Genomic DNA, 20,362 nt, shown 5'->3' on the forward strand with positions numbered 1-20,362 from the left:
CTTGGAGTCTGAAGAGAGTGGTCACACCTTGCTGTGGGCTGAGATTGTTAGCCTGACCATTTGAAAATCATACACAGAAATGGAAGAAAGGAGGAGATGGGGTGGAGGAGGGATGCCATGAACAGCTGACATGAAAGGGAAGTGGTGAGTGGATTTTTTATACTTGAGGATGGGATGGGTTTGTTGACTGTGTAGGGATTGTTTAAATATTCTGTTCCAGAATCTTGTTTTTGAGCTTCAGTTTATGAGCAACAAGAAAGATTAACTGTGCAAATGGTGTTTTTAAATCTTTGCCCAGCTTACGTCTCAAAGATATGTATGTTCACCGATGCCAAAGCACATACAACATTTCCTCAGGCATTAAGACATCAGATCTGTTGTGCACACTCTTTGAAAGGAGCAGGTCTGCACGGAGGCCCAGAGCGTTCTGTCAAAGATGCTGCACAAAACCAAGATGCTTGCTCTAAGCACTTCACATCGAAAGATCCATCCTTGCATTGCAATTTTGAAAATTCTATGGCGAGAACTCCTCTTTTGTGACTGGACTAGGAAGAAATGCAGAGCATGTAGTCTCTCAAGAGATAAGCAGTCTCTGGTCCTATACTGTTTTTGGCATTTTGAATTGTAGTAATAGTATTGTTTATTTTCACAGATCTCAACAGGTATGTCTAATCAGTTGGATACCTGTTATCATCGAAAGCTGATGGCTTCAATCTCTTTGCAGTTGAGCTTCAGAGTGGAGTAAACTGTATGTCAATGGGGTTGGAGAGAAGGCTTAGAGCCAGCAAGAAAGAGGACGCGGGGAGATTATTTATTCGCGGCCATATGGGAGGCTGTTTTTTTGCTTTGAAAACCTAATTAGACTGCAGTGCTTCCAGGGTCTGCGCATTTAGAGTGATCTGGTTTCTGGGTGGTGGTACTTTGAGCATCTCTCGGAGAAGAATGCATCACGGGATGGGCCTGGATTTGGCAGGTACACCACTGCCCGTATGGAGGTCCTTAGGGGACAAAGACTGTACTGAAAATTGCACGTTGGATTATTACTTTGAGTTTTATTTTTATTAAACACATTGGTGAGAGTTGAGATTACCCCACCACAACGCCCCTTCACTTTATAAAAGGTGTCATACTTTATCCATGCAATGCGGTGTAATTATAATACACCAATACACATCTATTTAAACAGCCACAGTGCTAAGATATCAGACCTCTTGTCTTCTTTTTTGTCTGTCTGTAGCCTAGTTTATGAATGAAACTTGCAGATGATAATTACATACACAGGAAGGCATGGCGAAAGCACTCAGTGAATGACAGAGGCAGAACAAATACAGGTTTCTTTTTTTAAATATTACTCTCTCTTTGTTCTCCCTGTCTTTGTGGCTTGGATGAAGTTGGATGTTGTTATGTTCTGCTAAGACGAAACCATGAGGCAGATGTTGACAGTAGATAGACTGAAGAGCTGGTCGTAAACCCACCACATGTGTAGAAGTTACGCTAGCAGCTCACTACCAGAAACCGCAAACCTGCTTGCCCAGTACATGCTGTATCAGCCGGCGCAAGTGATTCATTCATTTCATTCAGCTGACAGTTTAAATAAGATTGCAAATTATACTTTCAAACATCTCTATTTCAGCCTCATTCAGCTGACCCAATTTCTGTTTTTTATAAAGCTTCCTCTTATCTACGGTTTTGAGAAAACAAAGATACTTCATCATGGATGAAACTATTTAACTCTCTTTTGTAAATATTCCATTGACAACATTAGAATGTTTAGAATGTTTTAGTGGAATTTGATGGTGTAAAAATTTTGGCCTTTCAAAAAGAAATACGCTCAGCAACCCTGTCAGTACAATTGGCAAGATATATTTTTTTTAGCTAAATAGATGTACAGTATTTGACAGACATAGATAAAAACACAGTCCTTTGGAAAGCCTGTGACATGTGATTTGATGAAGGCCACCCACTGCACAAAGATAACAAGACACTCTCTTCAGCATAGTGTTTTCAATAGGAGGAACAATAAGAGTATTAGGGCCAAAAAGAGAATCTCTTCTCCACTACAGGATACTCAACTCCTAGCAAATCAAATTAATAATAACAAAGGTATGTACACATCAAATTAAACTAGGTAATGGATAACCTGGATCGTCTTAGCTTGGGTGGAGCCTTATCAGATAGCATTTCACACATTTATTGTTGAATAGTGTTTTATTCTGTGCATCTGTTATACTTCAAGACAGACCTCCCCTTTTACCAAGTTTTCCTTAGTGTCAGTGGCTTATAAAAATAGGCTTAAACTTTGGCCGCTCTGATAAGTAAAAAAAAAAAAAAAAAAACTGGCAAAATTTAATGTCAGCTTTATGTACTTGCTAGTATACCATGGGAAGAAAAAGATATGATACCATGGAAAGTAGACTGATGACTCATTCCTGATAATGTAATCAAATCACTGGCAGTGAGCTACTCATTCACGTGGCAGGGTGCTAGATATGGGGTCCGCTGTTGGCCTAATATCATATAATATTGTCAGTAAAATTCACATCAGTTGTGATTAGACTTGTGTTAAGATGAATTATGAATAGCAATCAAAGCAAAGGGAGAGTGAGAGACTCGTAACATTCTCAATGTTTACAGACGCATGAGCGGTGTGATCACTGCCCGCAGGCCCCTGGGGTTTACAGAGAGCAGACGGCCGCGTCTCCATCGCGCGTTTGCAACCCGCTGCTTTCGGCGGGCGGGCCAGATGAAATAAAAATGAAAAAGTTGATGTCAAACGCCATCTGTGTTACCAGTCTGAGAATTACGGCCATATCTCCGGGAACTGTAATTTATGGGAGCGCTCGAGTTTGATGTATTGGAGCACAAAGGGAAATGACAAGCCCACCATGCTGCAGGTTGGACTCTGATCTGGGATAACGCTACTAAAGCGTGCGGAGATGTGCTATCCGGTGTAACGGCATGAAGCTATAATTCACGATCGGCACACAGTGTACCCGTGGTGCAAGCGCAGTGATTCGAAGCACGGCAGAGGCACGCCGGCCCGTGCGATCGACTCATCTCTGTTACAGTAAGTTTAGCTGAACAGCCTACACTCCTCCAGCAAGCAATTTGTAAGCGCAAAGGCAATGCCCCAGTGAACGGTGTGAATGTTCGGTTGAGCGTTCAGCGGTGATGAGGTGTGGGCACTAATTGCACTCATGGGCCGATTTCTTTAAAGCTTGAACAAACACCTGGAAAATAACATCATCTGTTGTTCTTTTTTTAGCGTTAGACCCCAAATATAAACAGAGTTATCTGTTATCCAGTCATCTTCTTTTTTACCGTCAGGTATAGTCAGTTAATGAGGTCTGCCACTCAGAAATCATCACAGTTAATATTTAACACAGACATTTTTATGTACATTTTTCATGAGCAATTATAGTGATGTGTTGTAGGGGGAAAGGGACCAATGTTCTTTCATCATAGGACCAGGTTTGTAACGAGAGACAGTGAAAACCCCAAAATTTACTTTCATTGTATTTTCACCTCCAGACTCGGTCCCATGCTGTATCCTCGAATGAGGTGCTTGGTGCTCATTACGGAAAAAATGCAGCAGAATTCATCGGTCCTGCAGTTTGAAAATTACACTTGACCGCTGTGATGGCCAGACTGATGTATCGCTCGGCGATTGCCCCTGCTTGCAGGAGCTGGATTTTAAATGGCCTCTTTTTGTAGTTGCTGCTGCAGCAGGTAATTGCCTGCGAGTCCTCAGATGAAGTGTGCCAGATGCGTTGTTAAATCTTGCAGCGGTCAATAGTTAAAAGCTGCCATAAAGGTTGTTCATTTTGGGGCACTGGCTGCCGGCACCAATCAGAGAACATTTTCACCGAGTATGAGATTGCATAGAGATTGCATAGGCAAAGCTGCATGGGCCTCATGGTCTCATGTGTGGTGCTACAGATAGTGGTCTGAGCATGGGGGGGGGGGGGTCCACATAGGTTTCATCTACATTGGGGACGCTGGGGACATGTCCCCACCACTTTAACAAAGTGTGAATACGTCGAACCCGTCGTTGTCCCCAGCACTTTTCAAAACAGACTGACTGACGCCCATGGGGGTCCATGTGCACTTTGACCCGGGATATCTGTGGAATTCAGAATTACGTAACAGTGGCCCTGAAGGATTGCAATCCAGCAGATTTTACGGTTTACAAGTTACCACTAAAATTTAACAGAACTAGGGACTGAAGCCAAATTCTTCTTCCTTCTCTTGTTGTGTGATATTATTTGACAGACATTCTCATCAAAATTGACCGACTTGCAAAGCCATTGTGGTGAGATATGTAAAAAGTATGTGTTAAAAGTATATTGCAATAGCAAAAAGAGCGTATAGAATTGTGAATGAAACAGTAAAATTAAATTAAATGAAAAAAATTCAAATGATCGGTTTGTTAAATGAATAAATGTAAATGTTATTAAGCAGCTTCAGGAGTTCATAACGAGTTGATCATTGGAATCAGCTGTGTTGGAGCACGGAGAGATCTAAAACATGCAGGGCAGGTGGGTACTCCTGGAGAGGGTTGAGAAACACTGTATTAGAACAATGCTAATATTCATATGATCCCCAAGAGCATACAATGCGTTACTCTAGTTCATAGCACCTAAGAAAGATCTGTAAGAGAGGCCCTACACTGTACTGGATTTCATTTAGGGGCTGGAGTGATCAGGTGCTTAGTGTTAGGTGAGGGATGTGTCTTTGGAACTGATGCAAAGCCTGAATAGATGTGTTTTTTAGTAGGCTGGTGAAGAGAGATTCTGTCCCTCTGACAGTTGTAGGTAGCTCATTTCACCACTAGGGGGCCCAGCATGAGGAAAAAGGGAGTTCAGGATACAGCCACACAAGGGAGGAAGGAATAAACGAGAAGAGGCCTGTGGGCAGACAGCTACCGCAGGGGTGGAAGGCCTGATGACGGTCTAAAGGTAGGAGGGAGTCGTGCCCTTGGCTGCCCAGCGGGGTATCGCCACGGCCTTGGGTGCGATGTGATCAGCAATCAGAAGCTAGTCAGGGGAGTCAAGAAGGGGTGAGTCATGGGCATGTTCTAGGAGATTGAAGACCAGCAGTGGTGCTGGTGGCACAAGTGGGGAGACCAGCCGAAAAAGAGCTCCAGCAATCAAAGCAAGACCGCGCACGCACACACACGCACGCACGCGCACACACACACGCACACACACACACACTGGAAATGGGTAATTATATTTACTCATGGCAACAGTGTCTCAGACATACAGAATAACGTTCTGCTGCAGCTACAAGTGGTCACAATTTTTGATGCTCATTAATGATAAGCCTTTGTTTCTTATCTATCAGGTGGCCAACAGGAAGTCCATAACAGGCCGCATTTGGCCCCCTAGCTGATGGTTGAATGAAATTGCTCTCATGTTCATGGTAAAAGCATCCAATGGTTATGATTTTTAAAATGATCTCTCTCAGGGCTGTTAACTGAAAGGTTGCTGGTTTGATTCCCTGCTGGGGCACTGCCATTGTGTCCTTGGGAAAAGTACTTAACCAGGAACTGCCTCAGTAAATATCCAGCTGTATAAATGGATAACGTGTCAAAAATTGTAACCCATGTAAGTCGCTATATGAGATTTATAATAATTTGTATATAATGCAAGATGAGTGTTTGGTGTATATACAGGGGCCATTGTCACAGAGGCTCAGAGGCAGCCACATACAAAACATCTGATTTCCCTCTCATCACACACCAGCCCATTGATAAGCATACACCCCAGCTCAGGGGCTGCATGTTGTGTGATGTTGGGAAAATGCCTCCAGGTCTGTAACACAGGGGCTACTGGCCCATTGAAGATTTATGTCTGCCAACAACCGGCCTTTTTAACAAGCTCAGTGAAGGCACAGCAGCAGTGTATGAAAGCAGGATCTATTGTGAGCTCTTGTTAAGTATGCTGTCTGCTTTGAGGCATTTGAAGTGTGGCGGAGTCTAGCACTGTTTCAGCATGGCATAAATCATGAAATTCATGAACATAGCCACTTGTTCTCTTTCAAAGACCCCTTCCTTTCATGATCTCCATCCCAATGGCAGGATGCAACTATTTATAGTTTTTAAAAGACAGATTAATGTGTCATTTACCTGCATTGCTTCTGAATGTGAGTTTTGCTAAACAACCAACGTTCTGATTGTAGTAGTCACATGTTATTGTTTTTTTTTTCCCATCACTTTCTCTTGGAGACTACTCAGTTTACACTCACTCTCAGAAACAATTATACTGTTTTAATTCAATTTAATTACGTTATACTAAGTAGTATGTTAACATCTAGAGATGTGTTTAAGTGCTTGTGGTTGAAAGAACTGCCATGGAGATGGAGGATAGATAGGTTTTCACACACTGTTAGTTTAGCTCCTAAAAAAGCTGACTGAAACAAAAGCTTTTTGTAATATGTTTTCATTAAACTCTGTTTTGGAGCAGCACTGTTTGGTGTCTTTTCTTTTCATCAATAGACTCAGGGTGTTTCCGTCAATATTTCCTTAACTATATGGTAATAGAGAATGGCTTTAGAGAGCTAAGATCACTGATAAAACTGACTGGGGCTGGTGCACGTCATAAACAGTTTCTTGCAATTGGTGTTATTGAATGATTCTCCTGTTTATTTGGTTGTTATATTGTGTTATATATGTTATATAACATAATATACGTTATATATGTTATATGTTGTTATATATGTTATATTATTATTAATCCATATTAATGGAGGAGGCTGTGCAGGTGCTGTTCGGATATTTCATGCTGAAATTGGCAAAACTGTACTTTTACTTCAAGAGGATTTCTTGGAGTGCAGTGAGATTATGCATGCACTGAGTACAAGTTTAAACTAAAGTTCATTTTAGGTGATTTCATCGTTAAATATGTTTTGTTTTGGGGATATTGTTCTGCAAAATGAGAGTGATTGTATATTTTTAAGATGTCCATTTGAATTTCCAAACGCAAATTCACAGATTTGGCAAGTCAGTGCCCTTGTCAGAGAGACAAAAATGATACACACAAAAATGGTGGCTCAAAAATGACAGGTGAGTCTCTGCTGGTTTTGCGCAACCGAACACTTTTCACCACTCCCCCACCAAAATATTTTCACATCCAGTTCATAGTTCGCTTCACCGTGTCCAATTTCCTTATTGTAGCCTCACTCTCAACCCACAAGTCGCTCGGTGGTCTTAGTCCAAGGGGGGGAAAAGCCACATAAACTCATATGGTACCAGGGCACATGTCACATGTTTCCCAATTCTGATTTGTTTACAGCCTCGTGACAAGTGGAAACAGGGATTTTGTATTCTTCCTCTAAGTTGCCAGCGGTACGGAGATGCGCGTTTTACAGTCACTCGTTTTGAACAGTTTACTTCAGAATAACAGAGTTAGATCTGCAGAGCACATTGCGTGCATCAAAAATGCAAAATCGGTCGGCGTCCAGGGGTATCGGTGCAAGACAAGGCAGAATTTGGTACCGACCAACTTCTTTAAAAGTTCCTGCAAAGCGTCACCCAGGCAAGCCTGCAGGAGCTGGCTAACTTCGAGCAGGGGATGGGCTGTCAGCACCCGATGTTTACGGGTTTCTTCGCAATACTGTAACCGCGCTTCAAACACCGCCTATGATGAAGCTTTCAGCAGTGCACGGGACACTCCTGAAGTCTTCTGGAGTAAAGCGGCAGAAAACGTCAGCTGGTTTGAGCCCTGGAGCAAAACTTTGGATGTTACTGATCCCGTATTTCCGAAATGGTGAGAGACCGAAACGCACAGTTTTCCCCCATTGAAACTGTGCAATTGTTGTTGCATACGCTGCGTGCTCTTTGACAGAAGGAGGCGTTGTGCATATGAGATGGTCGTTTATATTTTCTTCAAAACGGGACGTGTTTTTTAATCATTGTATCGCTACGATTGCATCTTAAATAATATGGGTTATGAAAGCAGGAGTAATCTTAAATTTACTGATAATATGCGGGCACGCGCATTTCCTGCACGTGCACGATTCGAACCGCAACGTGAAGTAGACTTTTTTCACTGTGATTACGTGTCGTAAGCGGGCCCTTCACAGCCGCGTTCGATGTCATGCTTATGTCACATGCCCCACACGTTGCACCACACGTTGTTTCAGTTGTAATTTATTTTGGACAGTTATGCAAAACTTTATAAATAGAAGAATTGATACTAATGTACAGATTAATGTATTTGATGTGATGTTATATTTTGTGTTCAGTGGGTTGGATAATAGGATCAACTATATAATTCAGCTTCTGATCATCCTTGGCAAATTCCACGTCTACAAATCAAAGTAGTCTGGCTCCAAACCCTACTTTAATCGGTTTGCTGTTGAACTCAAATAGTATGGCACTTTAATTGAATATGAACTTTTGAAGAACAATGAATGGTTTGTACAAAGTTGCTCTTTACTGTTTTACTGTTTTATATGACAATTATTATTATACCTCTTTGTTGTAAATAAAGTTTTGGGGGGAGAAAGAAAAAAACCATTGTTTCAGGTTTTCGATCCAACTAGTGGGCCTATGCTAACAAAAACGGCAGCTGCAAGTGAAGCGCTGTTGAAAACGTTTTCCAACACATGTTCAGGGTACACCAAGTGCTTGTTAAAACACTGCAGGCATTAATTGAAAAAAACGTGTGATTTGCATTTTGTGTGTTCTAGGTTTGTCGGAGCCAAGCTCAATGTTTGCCACAACGCAGTGGACCGGCATGTTGAAAACGGGCGTGGGGACCAGATTGCTATCATTTATGATAGCCCAGTCACAGGAGTAAAGCAATTTATCACCTACAGTGAGGTGCAGAAACAGGTAATGGCTGGTCAGTGAGTTGTTTTGTGTGTGAAGTAAAATGTCTGTATTAATTGGAAAGCTGATGGTTAGAAGGGGTCATCTTTGGGGTTAGTCAGCTTACTAGTGTGGTATAGTCATACTAGTAAGCATTTGTACTTGTGCTAGTACTAGGAGCACCTTCAGCAATAGACTTATCCCTCCTAAGTGCACTATGGAGCGTCACAGGCGATCTTTCTACTAGAAGCAATAAAACTGTTGAACTCCTCCCCCTTCTGTTGTGGGGAGATCACCATATGATCCTTCACAGTGCAATAACCTAAGTGCGGTTAACTGAAACCTCTTACATGCAATATATATATATATATATATATATATATATATATATAAGAGCAATAAGCTCACTTATTCTGCAACTTATTTTAATGGTGCAGTTGCATTTTTATTGTCCTATTGTCCTATTGTGTTATGTTGTGTGTCTCTGTTCCCCATATGCTTGACTGTTGGCAAAGCAGTTTGCCTTTTGGATGAATAAAGTACTTATCTTATCTTTGTCATACTAAGGATTATGTTCATGGTAATAATACTAATAGTCATCCTAAGAAAATGCATATTTGCACACTTGTCAAACATTAGTTGTGCTTTGTGAATGTACAGCCAGACCGATATGCCTCTGGAGAAGGAGTTCCCACATTTCTTTTCCAGACAAATGCGTTTTGATTAAGAAAGCTCTCAGGGATGAAATTCTTACTTTTATTTTCACAGCAGGGCTGAGCTGTACGCCGTTAAGTATGATTCGCAGATTCACCAGTCCACAGAGTACAAGCTTAGAATGCACAGTGCAGTCAGATGGGGCGGCAGTGTAGCATAGTGGTTAAGGAGCAGGACTCGTAACCTAAAGGTTGCCGGTTCAATCCCCGCTGGGGCACTGCTGCTGTACCCTTAACCCACAATTGCCTCAGTAAATATCCAGCTGTATAAATGGATAACATTGTATTGAACTGTAACCTATGTAAGTCGCTTTGGAATAAAAGCGTCTGCTAAATGAATAAATGTAAATGTAAAAATCACCGAAAGTACAAACATTACGAGAGCCGCAAGAACAAATGGGGAGAGCCTGTCGTTTTGTTCTCGAGAACGACAGCAATGATATGCTCTTCCAGGTAACCGGCGCTGGGTGCCTAAAAGCCATTCACGGCTTTAAGTAAACACTGGTCTGTTTGCTGAGTTGTGCTCCTTTGTGAGGTAACAGTGTTACCGATGTGGCAGTGTTCCTGAGCACTTTAATATTCCGTGCTGCCGCTCTTTAGAGTCCTCTCTCTTGATAAAGTTTCTGTGGAACCGTTTCCCAGCAAGCGCTGTGCCACAAAGCTGTCCTGAAGGAGTCTGGCTTTTTAATTCTGTAACTTCCTTTTACTGAAAGCGCGTCATTATCCCTAACGGAATATAATGTGTTATGGAACGCAGTCATCTAAGGAGATCAAATGTCTTCTGTTAGATAATATATTCTTTATTCATTATGGCTAATAATCGTATTCACTGTCCTGCATGATGGCTCATATATTGTTGTTAACTAACTCGTTGATGCGTCTGAATTAGGCAGTTCAGTCATGGCATTCACATCTGTAATCAGATGAGCCATGGGTGATCAGGAATGCTGCTGTGGTCAGTGTCTGTTAGTCTGGAATGTGTTTCTGGTTTGTGTCAGTTGCTCTGGAGTGCTTTTCTGGTCTGTGTCTGTTAATCTGGAGTAGTTTCCTGGTCTGTGTCTCTTAATCTGGAGTAGTTTCCTGGTCTGTGTCTGTTGATCCGGAGTGCTGTTCTGGTCTGTGTCTGTTGATCCGGAGTGCTGTTCTGGTCTGTGTCTGTTGATCCGGAGTGCTGTTCTGGTCTGTGTCTGTTGATCCGGAGTGCTGTTCTGGTCTGTGTGTTAATCTGGACTGTTTTTCTGGTCTGTTGATCCGGAGTGCTGCTGTGGTCCGTGTCCCTCTCCCTCAGGTGTCCAGGCTGGCCGGCGTGCTGGTGCGGCACGGGGTGCGTCGGGGGGACCTGGTGGTCATCTACATGCCCATGATCCCTCAGGCCATGTTCGTCATGCTGGCCTGCGCCCGCATCGGGGCTCCCCACAGCCTCATCTTTGGCGGCTTCGCCTCCAAGGAGCTGTCTGTCCGCATCGACCACGCCAAGGTCAGCTCCGACCGCGCCCATTACCCTCCCCGCCGATGGCTATGTTTTTATGTTGTTTTTTCATGTTTGCAATGGTAAGGGGTGTTGGGTGCCCTCTTTGGCTCATGATTGGATCTCATCAGCACTGTCATCTTGATCCAGTGCTTTGGTCAGATGGCAAAAACACAGTGAAGAACTCACACATATTGCAGTGACCTTTGCAAGCATTTCAGACATAAGTTTAGACCACTGCACCACTGAGACTGTATTAGAGAATGGATCTAAGTTCCTGATTGCGAACAGAAATTCCTTTTCTCGTAGAGTTTCGTGGCGTATTGCAGAGGTTCGAAATCTTTCCCGAGCTTATGACCCACTTAATAAGAGTGAATAAATCTTCTGTGTCCATTATTAAAATATAGCCAAACTTATGTAAAAATATGGAATTATAGGAAATGATTACTTCAAATTATACTTTAAAATGATATAGAAATTATGTAATTTTCATATACATATGAATAACAGCATGTCTGTGCTAGTGCAGTGTTTTATTAGATGTGTATGTCATTGGAAGGGGTACCATGTGCTCTGTACCTACCTTTGGGACCCCCCCCGCCCTATCCCCAAGGTCCTTGCAGTTGTCCCCTCGGGTACTCTTCAACAACAGTGGTCTCAAGATTTCTTCATTGTGTGGCTTTAACAAACAAATGATGAAGGATTTGTAATACACACTTGGCAGATCTGTAAAGGTCCTGCATGTTAATGGTCAATACATTGATTTATTCCTTAGAGTATATATTTCTGTCACAATAAAGTCATGGCATCTGTAGGCATAGTCGGATTCAGTTAAAGCAGTACTGTAAAAACACTTCCCTACAGGGTTAAGTAAAGGTTCTTCGAGACTGAAGTGTAACATTTGTTTGAGGGATTTAAGGAAAGGAGAAGGGGTATTAGCTAAGGCTATTATTCTGCAGGTACCATACTGCACTTAATATATGCAAAACCCTTCAAAGCCAGGGGCTTGTGTTTTACTGAGAAGAAACTTCCATCAGTGCTGTGGACTTAATGTGCGGTAAAAGATAGCAGGAACCGATTTGTTCTTAAGATTTGTGCTTCATTGAATTATTTATGACAGGTCACTCTCGTTTGTTTATATTTATTGTATTTTGTAGAATAAGAGCAGAACTTTTTGCCACGGTTCTCTGTCCCGGGATAATGTTTGCCGCCAAGTGAGAGGCTGTGGTAATTGAAATATGCCAAAGCATGAACAGGCTGTTTATAGATTGGATTTTAGCTCCTGTGCTGCAGGGGAGAATTTGTTAACCATTCATGGGTGTGTTTTGCACTCTGTCGAGAGCCGTGTATGAAATTCTCTCTGTCTGTGGGCGGGATGAGGTACAGCATATCTTTAAGCGCACACATTCTGTCCTTTTGCTGAGCTGGGTGAGATGCTGTGTAAATGTGTAAATATGTTAAAAATGTACTGTATTCCAACAGTTAGAAACGGTGTCCAGAGCAAGCCTGGTTCTCCGCGTAGTGAAGTGTGACCGTGAACATAGCGGCCGACTGCGAGTCCTTTAACGCAGCTCTGCTTTCCAGCCCAAAGTAATCGTGACGGCCTCGTTTGGCATCGAGCCCGGCAGGAGAGTGGAGTACATCCCTCTGGTGGAAAAGGCCCTGGAGCACTGCACCCACAAACCTGGCAAAGTCCTCATCTACAACCGGCCCGGCATGGTGAGACCCACTGGTGGAGGCTGTCATTTCTCTTTATGTAACCATGGTAATGTAAGCAGGGCATGGGGAATGTACCTTTAATCTATGGCCATGCCTCGCAGACCTCCTCCTGAGTACCCGCTGTCTGCTGTCGGCTGGTGTGTGTTCCTGGTTTGAGTTCTTTCATGTTTATTTGACATCTGTACATTTCACCTGCTGTAAACTGTGATTATTTTGTTGCAGGTGTGTTTACTATTGTGTAAATACAAGATTGTTCATTCTGTGTATTTTTAACACCCCCCCCCCGCCCTTCCCCTGAGGCAAAGGTTTGAACCAGATGTGAGAAACTCTGTCTACTGTGCCATGTTTGGACAACACCCACACATTTTCTGAACCATATCAGAGTACACACAATACAAATAATGGCCACTGTTTCCTGGAAGCAAGTACACATGCTCATTACCCGTACCGCTGTTTGGCTACTCTCCAGGCTTGTTGGTGGCCTGCTGTTTTCTCTGCCTTTGAGGAACTCCTGTGCCAAACAGGAAATCGTAGTTATCAGGAGGAAGTCCTGCTAGTTCACAGCACTTACTTTACACAGGTGAAAACCAATGTACGTTATAACTAGCTTCGTTGCAGTGGTAGAGGGTTTATCATTTTCCTAGACGTGGAAAAACACAAATTGTTTACGATCTTGCGCGCCCGCTCCCGCTCCCTCGAGTTGCCCTATTGCTGCAATCCAGGAAGTTGTGCGCACATAATAGTGCAGATGGAGTGTGTCGTAGGGGGAGGGCGGGCCAGGGGCGGGAGTGTGGAGTCAAGGCCAGCGCTGCCGAACGACAAATCTGGGAGCGCGCGCAGCGGCAAGGAGGCAGTGCAAGCGTGCGAGAGAAGCCGCACGAGACGAGGGTGCGTGCTTTGCACGGGGAGCCCATTAGCGGACGCTCGGATGGCACCCCCCCCTCCTCGGCGGAGGTTTGGCCGGGGGCCAGCGGCAAAGCTGCCAGAGCGGTGCATTAGACAGTCGATTTCATTAACAGCCAGCAGGCAATTACAGTAATATAGTGCTCTCCCGATGCACTCCGTTTACGCGCCGCTCGGCTAGTCTGTGAGCAACGCTGGAGCTGCCTTCCAGGGAGGTGTCCACTGCAACGAGCAGCGGAATATCCCAGCCACTTCCCTCCTGTTATACGACGACCGTTCCCACCCAGCGAAAACAGCGCTCTCTCTGAGGAGGCGTTTGGGTTCTCTTCCAAAAAAATGGCCCGGTCTGAAATTTACTGCACGCTGTTTTTAACTGATCAACGTTTGCATCGGCGTTAACCGATTAACATTTTGAGGTGACGCACTCAATGGTGCAAAGGAAAGAGATGCTAAGACTAAGACGAGCAGGTGCTTTGGTTTCAGTGTGGCTTCATCTATGTCTCTGCCAAAAAAGCAGTACTTTTAAGGTGGCTCATTTGGTGAACAGACCTCATTTTCATAGGCTCATCTATCCTGTGAAAAAGGTGTATGGTAATTGCTTGTGCAGCTGTGTTCGACCGTCATATTTTCAGTTAGAGGGGAAAAGAGTTAAGGAGTTACTTCCTGTGTTGTCATGGAAACTGTTGGCAAACTCCGTGTTTCTTTGTTTCTGTTGCATTAGTCAGATGTGCAATATTTTGGCTCTGACAGGCTTTGCAAATTCTCAGAATAAATATGAATGATTGCCCTGCTTTGTAGTAAACATGAAAAAACATTTCAGAAAAACAAACTGACACTAACTGTGTAAACCGTGTATCAAACTTTAGTTGTGTGCTGAAAGCAATAGATATACTACAGAGCATATCCCATTGCGAGGCACATTCTCTTCAGTGGCATAAGTATAAAGCAGTGAATATATGATGTTTTAAACCGCAGCAAACTGTGAAAACTCTTCTCTACACCGCTAAACTACAGTGGCAGCATTCAGAGCTCTGGCAGATAACTGAACCTCACCATTCTGTCTCCTCAATGCAAACTGACAGCTCTATCACTGGCCCATATGAGTTTGTGCGGGGAAAAGCCACAAACAAATAGTCTTGATATTCTTAGAGGCGAAGGCTTGGACATAGAATATTTGCCACTTTTAGGCACTGCAGTAGAAAAATCGTGCTTTATTTAGTGAGTGCTCTGTGCTGCCAGGAGCTGAATTGACTGTGATCCTCACCATGCAGATAGATAGATGATCTAAAATAATAACAGTAATAACAATGGTAATAGGCAGTTCTGCCTCAAGACAGAAACAGTAAATATTTAAAACATGCAGCCTTGAAGAGATAATAGTACATCTAGTTGTTCAATTACTGTTTGCTTTTGTTACTTCACCTGACAGTAGATCTAAGACCAGTTTTCCCACCCCCAATTTTAACCCCAGCCATACAGTACTAAATTTTGACTCTGATCACGATTCAGCCACTAAGGGAAATAAGTACCTACACCATTTTATTCTGCAGGAAACAGTCTCTACTTGGCCTGGGCTGGGTCTGGACTGGGAGGAAGAGATGGCCACAGCCCGTCCTCACGACTGTGTTCCAGTCCCTGCCAATCATCCACTCTATGTCCTTTACACCTCTGGGACCACAGGAGCCCCTAAGGTACAGCATCAAACTTACTGCCTCTTACCCCGAGCACTTTCTGGTATTGACCTTCGACCTCTGCAACTCCATGATCTGCCTAGTGGCATAAGCGTCGCTGTCTCTTACCCCTAGCACTGTCTGGTATTGACCTTCGACCTCTGCACCTCCATGATCTCCCTAGTGGCATAAGCGTAGGCCGTGCCTCTGCTGATAGGAATGTAGTCTGGGCTGCCTTGGATGCCGGGAATGAAAGTTAAAGTCCCTGTGCATGTCAGTTTGAGCCATTTCAGGCTTTACTAAAAACAGCATGGTGGATGGAAGCCACTGGGGGCTCTCAATGAGAACGACACACCAGCCGGCTTCCAGTAAGACCTGGAAGACCGCGATGCATTCGGAGTGCAGTGTCTGTCTTCGGTCTTTCACAACACTGGGGAGCGGATCCGCTGCCCCTCTCTCCGAGTCCTGGCTGCGTTGGGCTCTGCTCTGCGCGAGGACGCAGAATGTATTCTAAATCTGTTTTTAATTCCCCGTTTTGGCTCGCCCAATTGTTTTAGATGTTTCATCATCATCTGAAGTGACATTCTTAATTAAAACGGCGTCGTAGAGGAGATGGAGTAGAACCCGGCAGCACAGTCACCACTCATAACAGCAGAGACGAGAAAGACAGGGGACCCGAGGGGGGGTTGGGGGTGGGGGGGGGGGGGGGTGTGAGCGAGGCCGCAAGACAGCTTTCCATTACCCATCTGCCTCTGGCACCTGTGTCATTTCAATCATCCAGCCAACTGCTGCACGCCCCCTCTGCATCAGACCCCCCTATTATCACCTGCTGTTCTCCCGCGGAGTCTCATCAAAGAGGTCCAGGCAGGAAGCGCGGCTCCCGGCGCGCGTTCCACGGGTCGTGCCGATTTCAGGTGGGGGGGCGGAGCCCGGAGCGGGCCAGCGCGCTTCCTTTCCTAAATCGCCAATAAAGGCAGACCCCTCTCTGTTAGATGGGTACATTTAATGACAGGCAGCTTCCAGGCTCTGTACTGTTACACTGGCTTGCCTCTACATCACGGATCACGCTGGATGCAGTTGTGACTGTCTGGTGCGTGACTGCGTACAAGGGGTACATTTTTAGACTGAGCCACCAAATGAACTGGTGAGAATCGTCGGTATTCTCCTGAATGTGTCACCTCTGATGTCAGGGATCAGGAGACGCACAGGTGCGACAGGTACTGAATTTTACCCAAGAGCGCATTGATATTTCAAGCAGCGTTTAAAGCTGCTGCCGTGGCATGATAATTTGTCAGCGGGGCTTTCAGGTATTTGAGTTACGCTGACCTCACCTCACTTGTTGGAGTTGTTCATTATTCATTTCTTAACAGTCCGATTTGCATTGCCGTCACATGAATTGAATGGATGCTGTTGCCCTCTCAGTGCAGAAGGCAGTGAATGTGTGTTACCTGCAGGGAATCGTGCGAGACTCAGGAGGGTACGCAGTGATGCTCAGCTGGACCATGTTCAATGTGTACGGCCTGAGTCCTGGTGAGGTGAGCCATGCTTGATCATTTCATTGATCTTTATATGAACTGCAGTCAAATGTTGCGTCTAGAGACACTGACCCCTTTTCTGAAAAGAAACAGCGAAAACATATTCCAGCTCGTACTATCACGTGAACTTTGTGGCATGTTCCCTGTACACATGAGTGGAGTGAGGACAAGGGAGCTTAATCCACTTGTTCATTTTGTAACCGGCGCAAACAAAGACAAGATAAGGAGCGTTTTAACTGTACGTTGCGTTTACTGTGGTGTAGTACGTTGCGTTTACTATGGTGTAGTATACAGCCTGCAGTTGCATGTTAAGTTTGTACTTTTCTGTTACAGGTGTGGTGGGCGGCATCTGACCTAGGGTGGGTGGTAGGCCACTCCTACATTTGTTATGCCCCCCTTATCCATGGCAACACCACAGTTCTCTATGAGGTAAGCTCATCCCTTGTTCCACGTTGTGGACCGGTTACCCTCCATCAGTGTCCTGGTAATAGTCTACACCCTGTAAATATTCAGGCTACAGAATATTAATTTCTGAAAGTCTGTATCAGATAAAAGTCACCACCGCAGTTCTTGAAGTGGTTATTGCAAAACCATTTTCTGTCTCAAATAAGATAAGGCAACAGAGAAGTGAAGACGAGACATCTTTCTGAAGGTGGTGCTCCTGAGGAAATCTTTTGAGACATGAGTTTATCTTCCAGAAATGTGCTTTCTGTTCATGCATATCTTCAAGCCACTGCAAGGACCATCTGCCCTCATTTTGATTGAAAAGTCCGCTGTTGGAAAATACATTCCCTTGCGCAAATGCTGAGATTATTTGAATATGGGTGTAAGTCATCAGTGAGCATTTTTGTCTGTCTGAAATTACTCGTGGCTGTGAGCCATCCTGTTAGCCTGTCCCCGTCCCCTGACGGGAAGGAGGCTGCTGGAGTCTGTGTCTCTGCTCCAATCAACACCTCCATCCCAGGTCGTATTTGGAAAGACTGTTTCGCTCAGCGAGCAGCCTGGTGTTTACGGCTGCTTTCACCGACACCGTCTGTCAGTTTCTCTTAAACAAACAAATCTAGCGGCACAGAAATGTGTTTATTAGCGAAACGCACAAAAGACATTCGGCGGCTGTGTGTGTGTGTGTGCGTGTGTGTGTGTGTGTGTTCACAGCTCTTTTTCGTTTTGGCTGGGCCGCAAGAGCAGTTTGTGAGCCTTTTTAGTAATTAGTTTTTTGCAGAGTGGTGCTGTGATGTCTAGCACAGGATTTCTCTGTTGACATTCTTCTCCGGTGTTTGGAGTCCTTCTGCTCTAATTCTTCTAATTTAGGTCCCTCTCTCTGGCCTGCTGCTTACCAACGACTTTCTACAGATAAACAGCCGCATGCATTAGCAGACATTCTAAACACCGAAGTTCCAGTAATTTCTTTCTTTCCCTCTCCTGCCATCTGTTTGGTGGTGGCGCACCTGTTAAAGGTCTGACAGTCACAAGATTACACATGATGTCTGCTGCTGAACTTCAGAAACTGTTTAACTTCCTCTAACCATTCCCTACTCATTTTGCTGCATTTCTGCCACATGGCATGCCTGGTAGACAAATCAGACCTAAGGTAGAGCTCTTTCGTATTGTTTATGATGAATATGCTATGCTGATTTGAATAGAATTGTTCATTTTGATCTCATTATTCCATTTTTTTTTTTCATTTTTTATTTTCTTATATTCAGTTCAGTTCAGTCATATTCAGCTCCTTCAGGTTCTGTTCACGTGGAAAGGAAGCTGAACTCAGTCAGAGAACTTTGCTAATGACGCCTGCAGCCTTTGGCTGAATGAATAAATGACTGAATGTCCATTGGCTGGAAAATAAAGGATGGAGCTCTGATCTTGTTTTTAATTGCCCTACTCTGTCTCCCAGCATGGAGGATTTAAACCCAACAGAGAGCCCTGTGGCCGTGCCCAGGTTTAGCCCTGTCTAAAACCCCACAGTGCAAACACTCAGAGTAACACCTTCCCTCTGTCTGGATGCACTCCTGCATTGTACAGGGGGGCTGTGGAGTTTGGGGTTTGGAGTTGCTTGTGATGTTGGCATATTTGCACATTTGCAGTTGGGTCTCAGTCAGGTTCACCTGTCTGCAGGGCAAGCCTGTGGGCACGCCAGACGCCGGAGCGTTCTTCCGCGTGCTGTCTGAACATGGAGTGGCGTCCATGTTCACCGCGCCCACTGCCATCCGGGCTATCCGCCAGCAGGACCCCCAGGCCTCCGTGGGGAGACAGTACCCACTCACAAGGTGAGCCCCCCCCAGACAGCTAGAACAGTCATACCCCATCATAAGGTGAGCCCAGCCAATCAGCTGCAGCAGTCATACCCACCAATAAGGCGATCCCGTCCAGTCATCTGTCACAGTCGTGCCTATAATCTATAAATACAGCCCTTATTAACCCTCCAGTCAGGACAGATGTCTACCACTGTATAGGTACGTGCCAACAGAAAAAATGCAGCCCACCTGGATCTGATGTGCCCGCTTGTCTCTCCGCTGATTAGCTGGTAGGTCAGTGTGTGGAATTGACCTGTGGAGTCCCAGTCCACCTGCAGGTGTGCCTCTCAGGCTCATCAGTTATGATTTATGTTCTTATTAGAGCTCGATGGTTTTTAAATCAGCGCGGGTCACAGGCAGCACTAGGTGATTTATTTCCATGTAATCTCTGCGCTGAGGCCGTCCTGGAAGGAGCACATCGCTGCTGACAGCTCACTGAATTACTCGCAGATGGTGTCAAGGAGATGTCGATTTCAAAAATGACCATCTAGGTTTGCTTCTGATAAAAGTCAATCTTTTCAAGCCTTTCATAAAGCATACATCATCATGCGGATCTTAACTGCAGCGCCAAAGAATGGCATCTCAGAGTTCACAGCCCAGACAGTAAATCAAGTCAGCGACATGAGTGCATCGTACTGAGTTTACATACAGTATGGCTTGTTTCTCGTGTGTTGTGGTAACTATCGTTAACACAGCCTTTCCTGGCAGGTTGACAATCATTCCGATGTGAAATCTGGGCCTCGGTTCATCTTAAAGGAGACACGATAGCTTGAGTCATGCCATCGCGTTTTCAGAACGTTGACATGCTGTAGTGGTTGTGTGAGCAAAATTCACCCAAACAAGGGTTAAATGATTGCCTTCTGTACTAGCGTCCCGGAGGCATTCTGTTAAGCAAACTCACAGCACTGCAATGGAAATATGTTACTAAACGCCCTTTTAGTGTGCTTACATCAGTGAAAATGATCATACCCAGGGCTAAAGAACCGTGGTTTCCAAATGATTTGCTTTAAAACAGATTTATTCAGGTGAATATTGTTAATTGTGGATCATTATGTGTTGTTTTTTTTTTCCTCAAAAAGGTTTTATGAACCAAAGAAAAGGTTTCTATTACTGTAATGGGCAGTCTGAGGTTAATGGCTACAAGGACAGCGCATTACCATTCAGCTGTGAGGTCAGTTAATATTGACATTGTGCTGCAGAATCCCTCTTTGGACCGTGTACAATCCACTGCATTTTATTTGCATT

At 44.4% G+C, this 20,362-nt stretch overlaps 1 protein-coding gene across 1 annotated transcript in view; it reads left to right on the forward strand.

Annotated features, from left to right (window-relative positions):
• Nucleotides 1-7,178: 7,178 nt before the first annotated feature.
• The window catches only part of acss3 (acyl-CoA synthetase short chain family member 3), a 37,674-nt gene continuing 24,490 nt past the window's right edge, over nucleotides 7,179-20,362 (forward strand). Inside the window, exons 1-8 of the mRNA XM_036520208.1 lie at nucleotides 7,179-7,769; nucleotides 8,695-8,839; nucleotides 10,817-11,005; nucleotides 12,581-12,715; nucleotides 15,169-15,309; nucleotides 16,743-16,823; nucleotides 17,157-17,252; nucleotides 18,939-19,090. Of these exons, the coding sequence (XP_036376101.1) occupies nucleotides 7,357-7,769; nucleotides 8,695-8,839; nucleotides 10,817-11,005; nucleotides 12,581-12,715; nucleotides 15,169-15,309; nucleotides 16,743-16,823; nucleotides 17,157-17,252; nucleotides 18,939-19,090 (1,352 nt within the window). The 5' untranslated portion in view covers nucleotides 7,179-7,356. The remainder of the gene's footprint in view (nucleotides 7,770-8,694; nucleotides 8,840-10,816; nucleotides 11,006-12,580; nucleotides 12,716-15,168; nucleotides 15,310-16,742; nucleotides 16,824-17,156; nucleotides 17,253-18,938; nucleotides 19,091-20,362) is intronic.

Source organism: Megalops cyprinoides, chromosome 25, assembly GCF_013368585.1.
Source record: "Megalops cyprinoides isolate fMegCyp1 chromosome 25, fMegCyp1.pri, whole genome shotgun sequence".
Lineage (NCBI taxonomy): Eukaryota > Metazoa > Chordata > Actinopteri > Elopiformes > Megalopidae > Megalops > Megalops cyprinoides.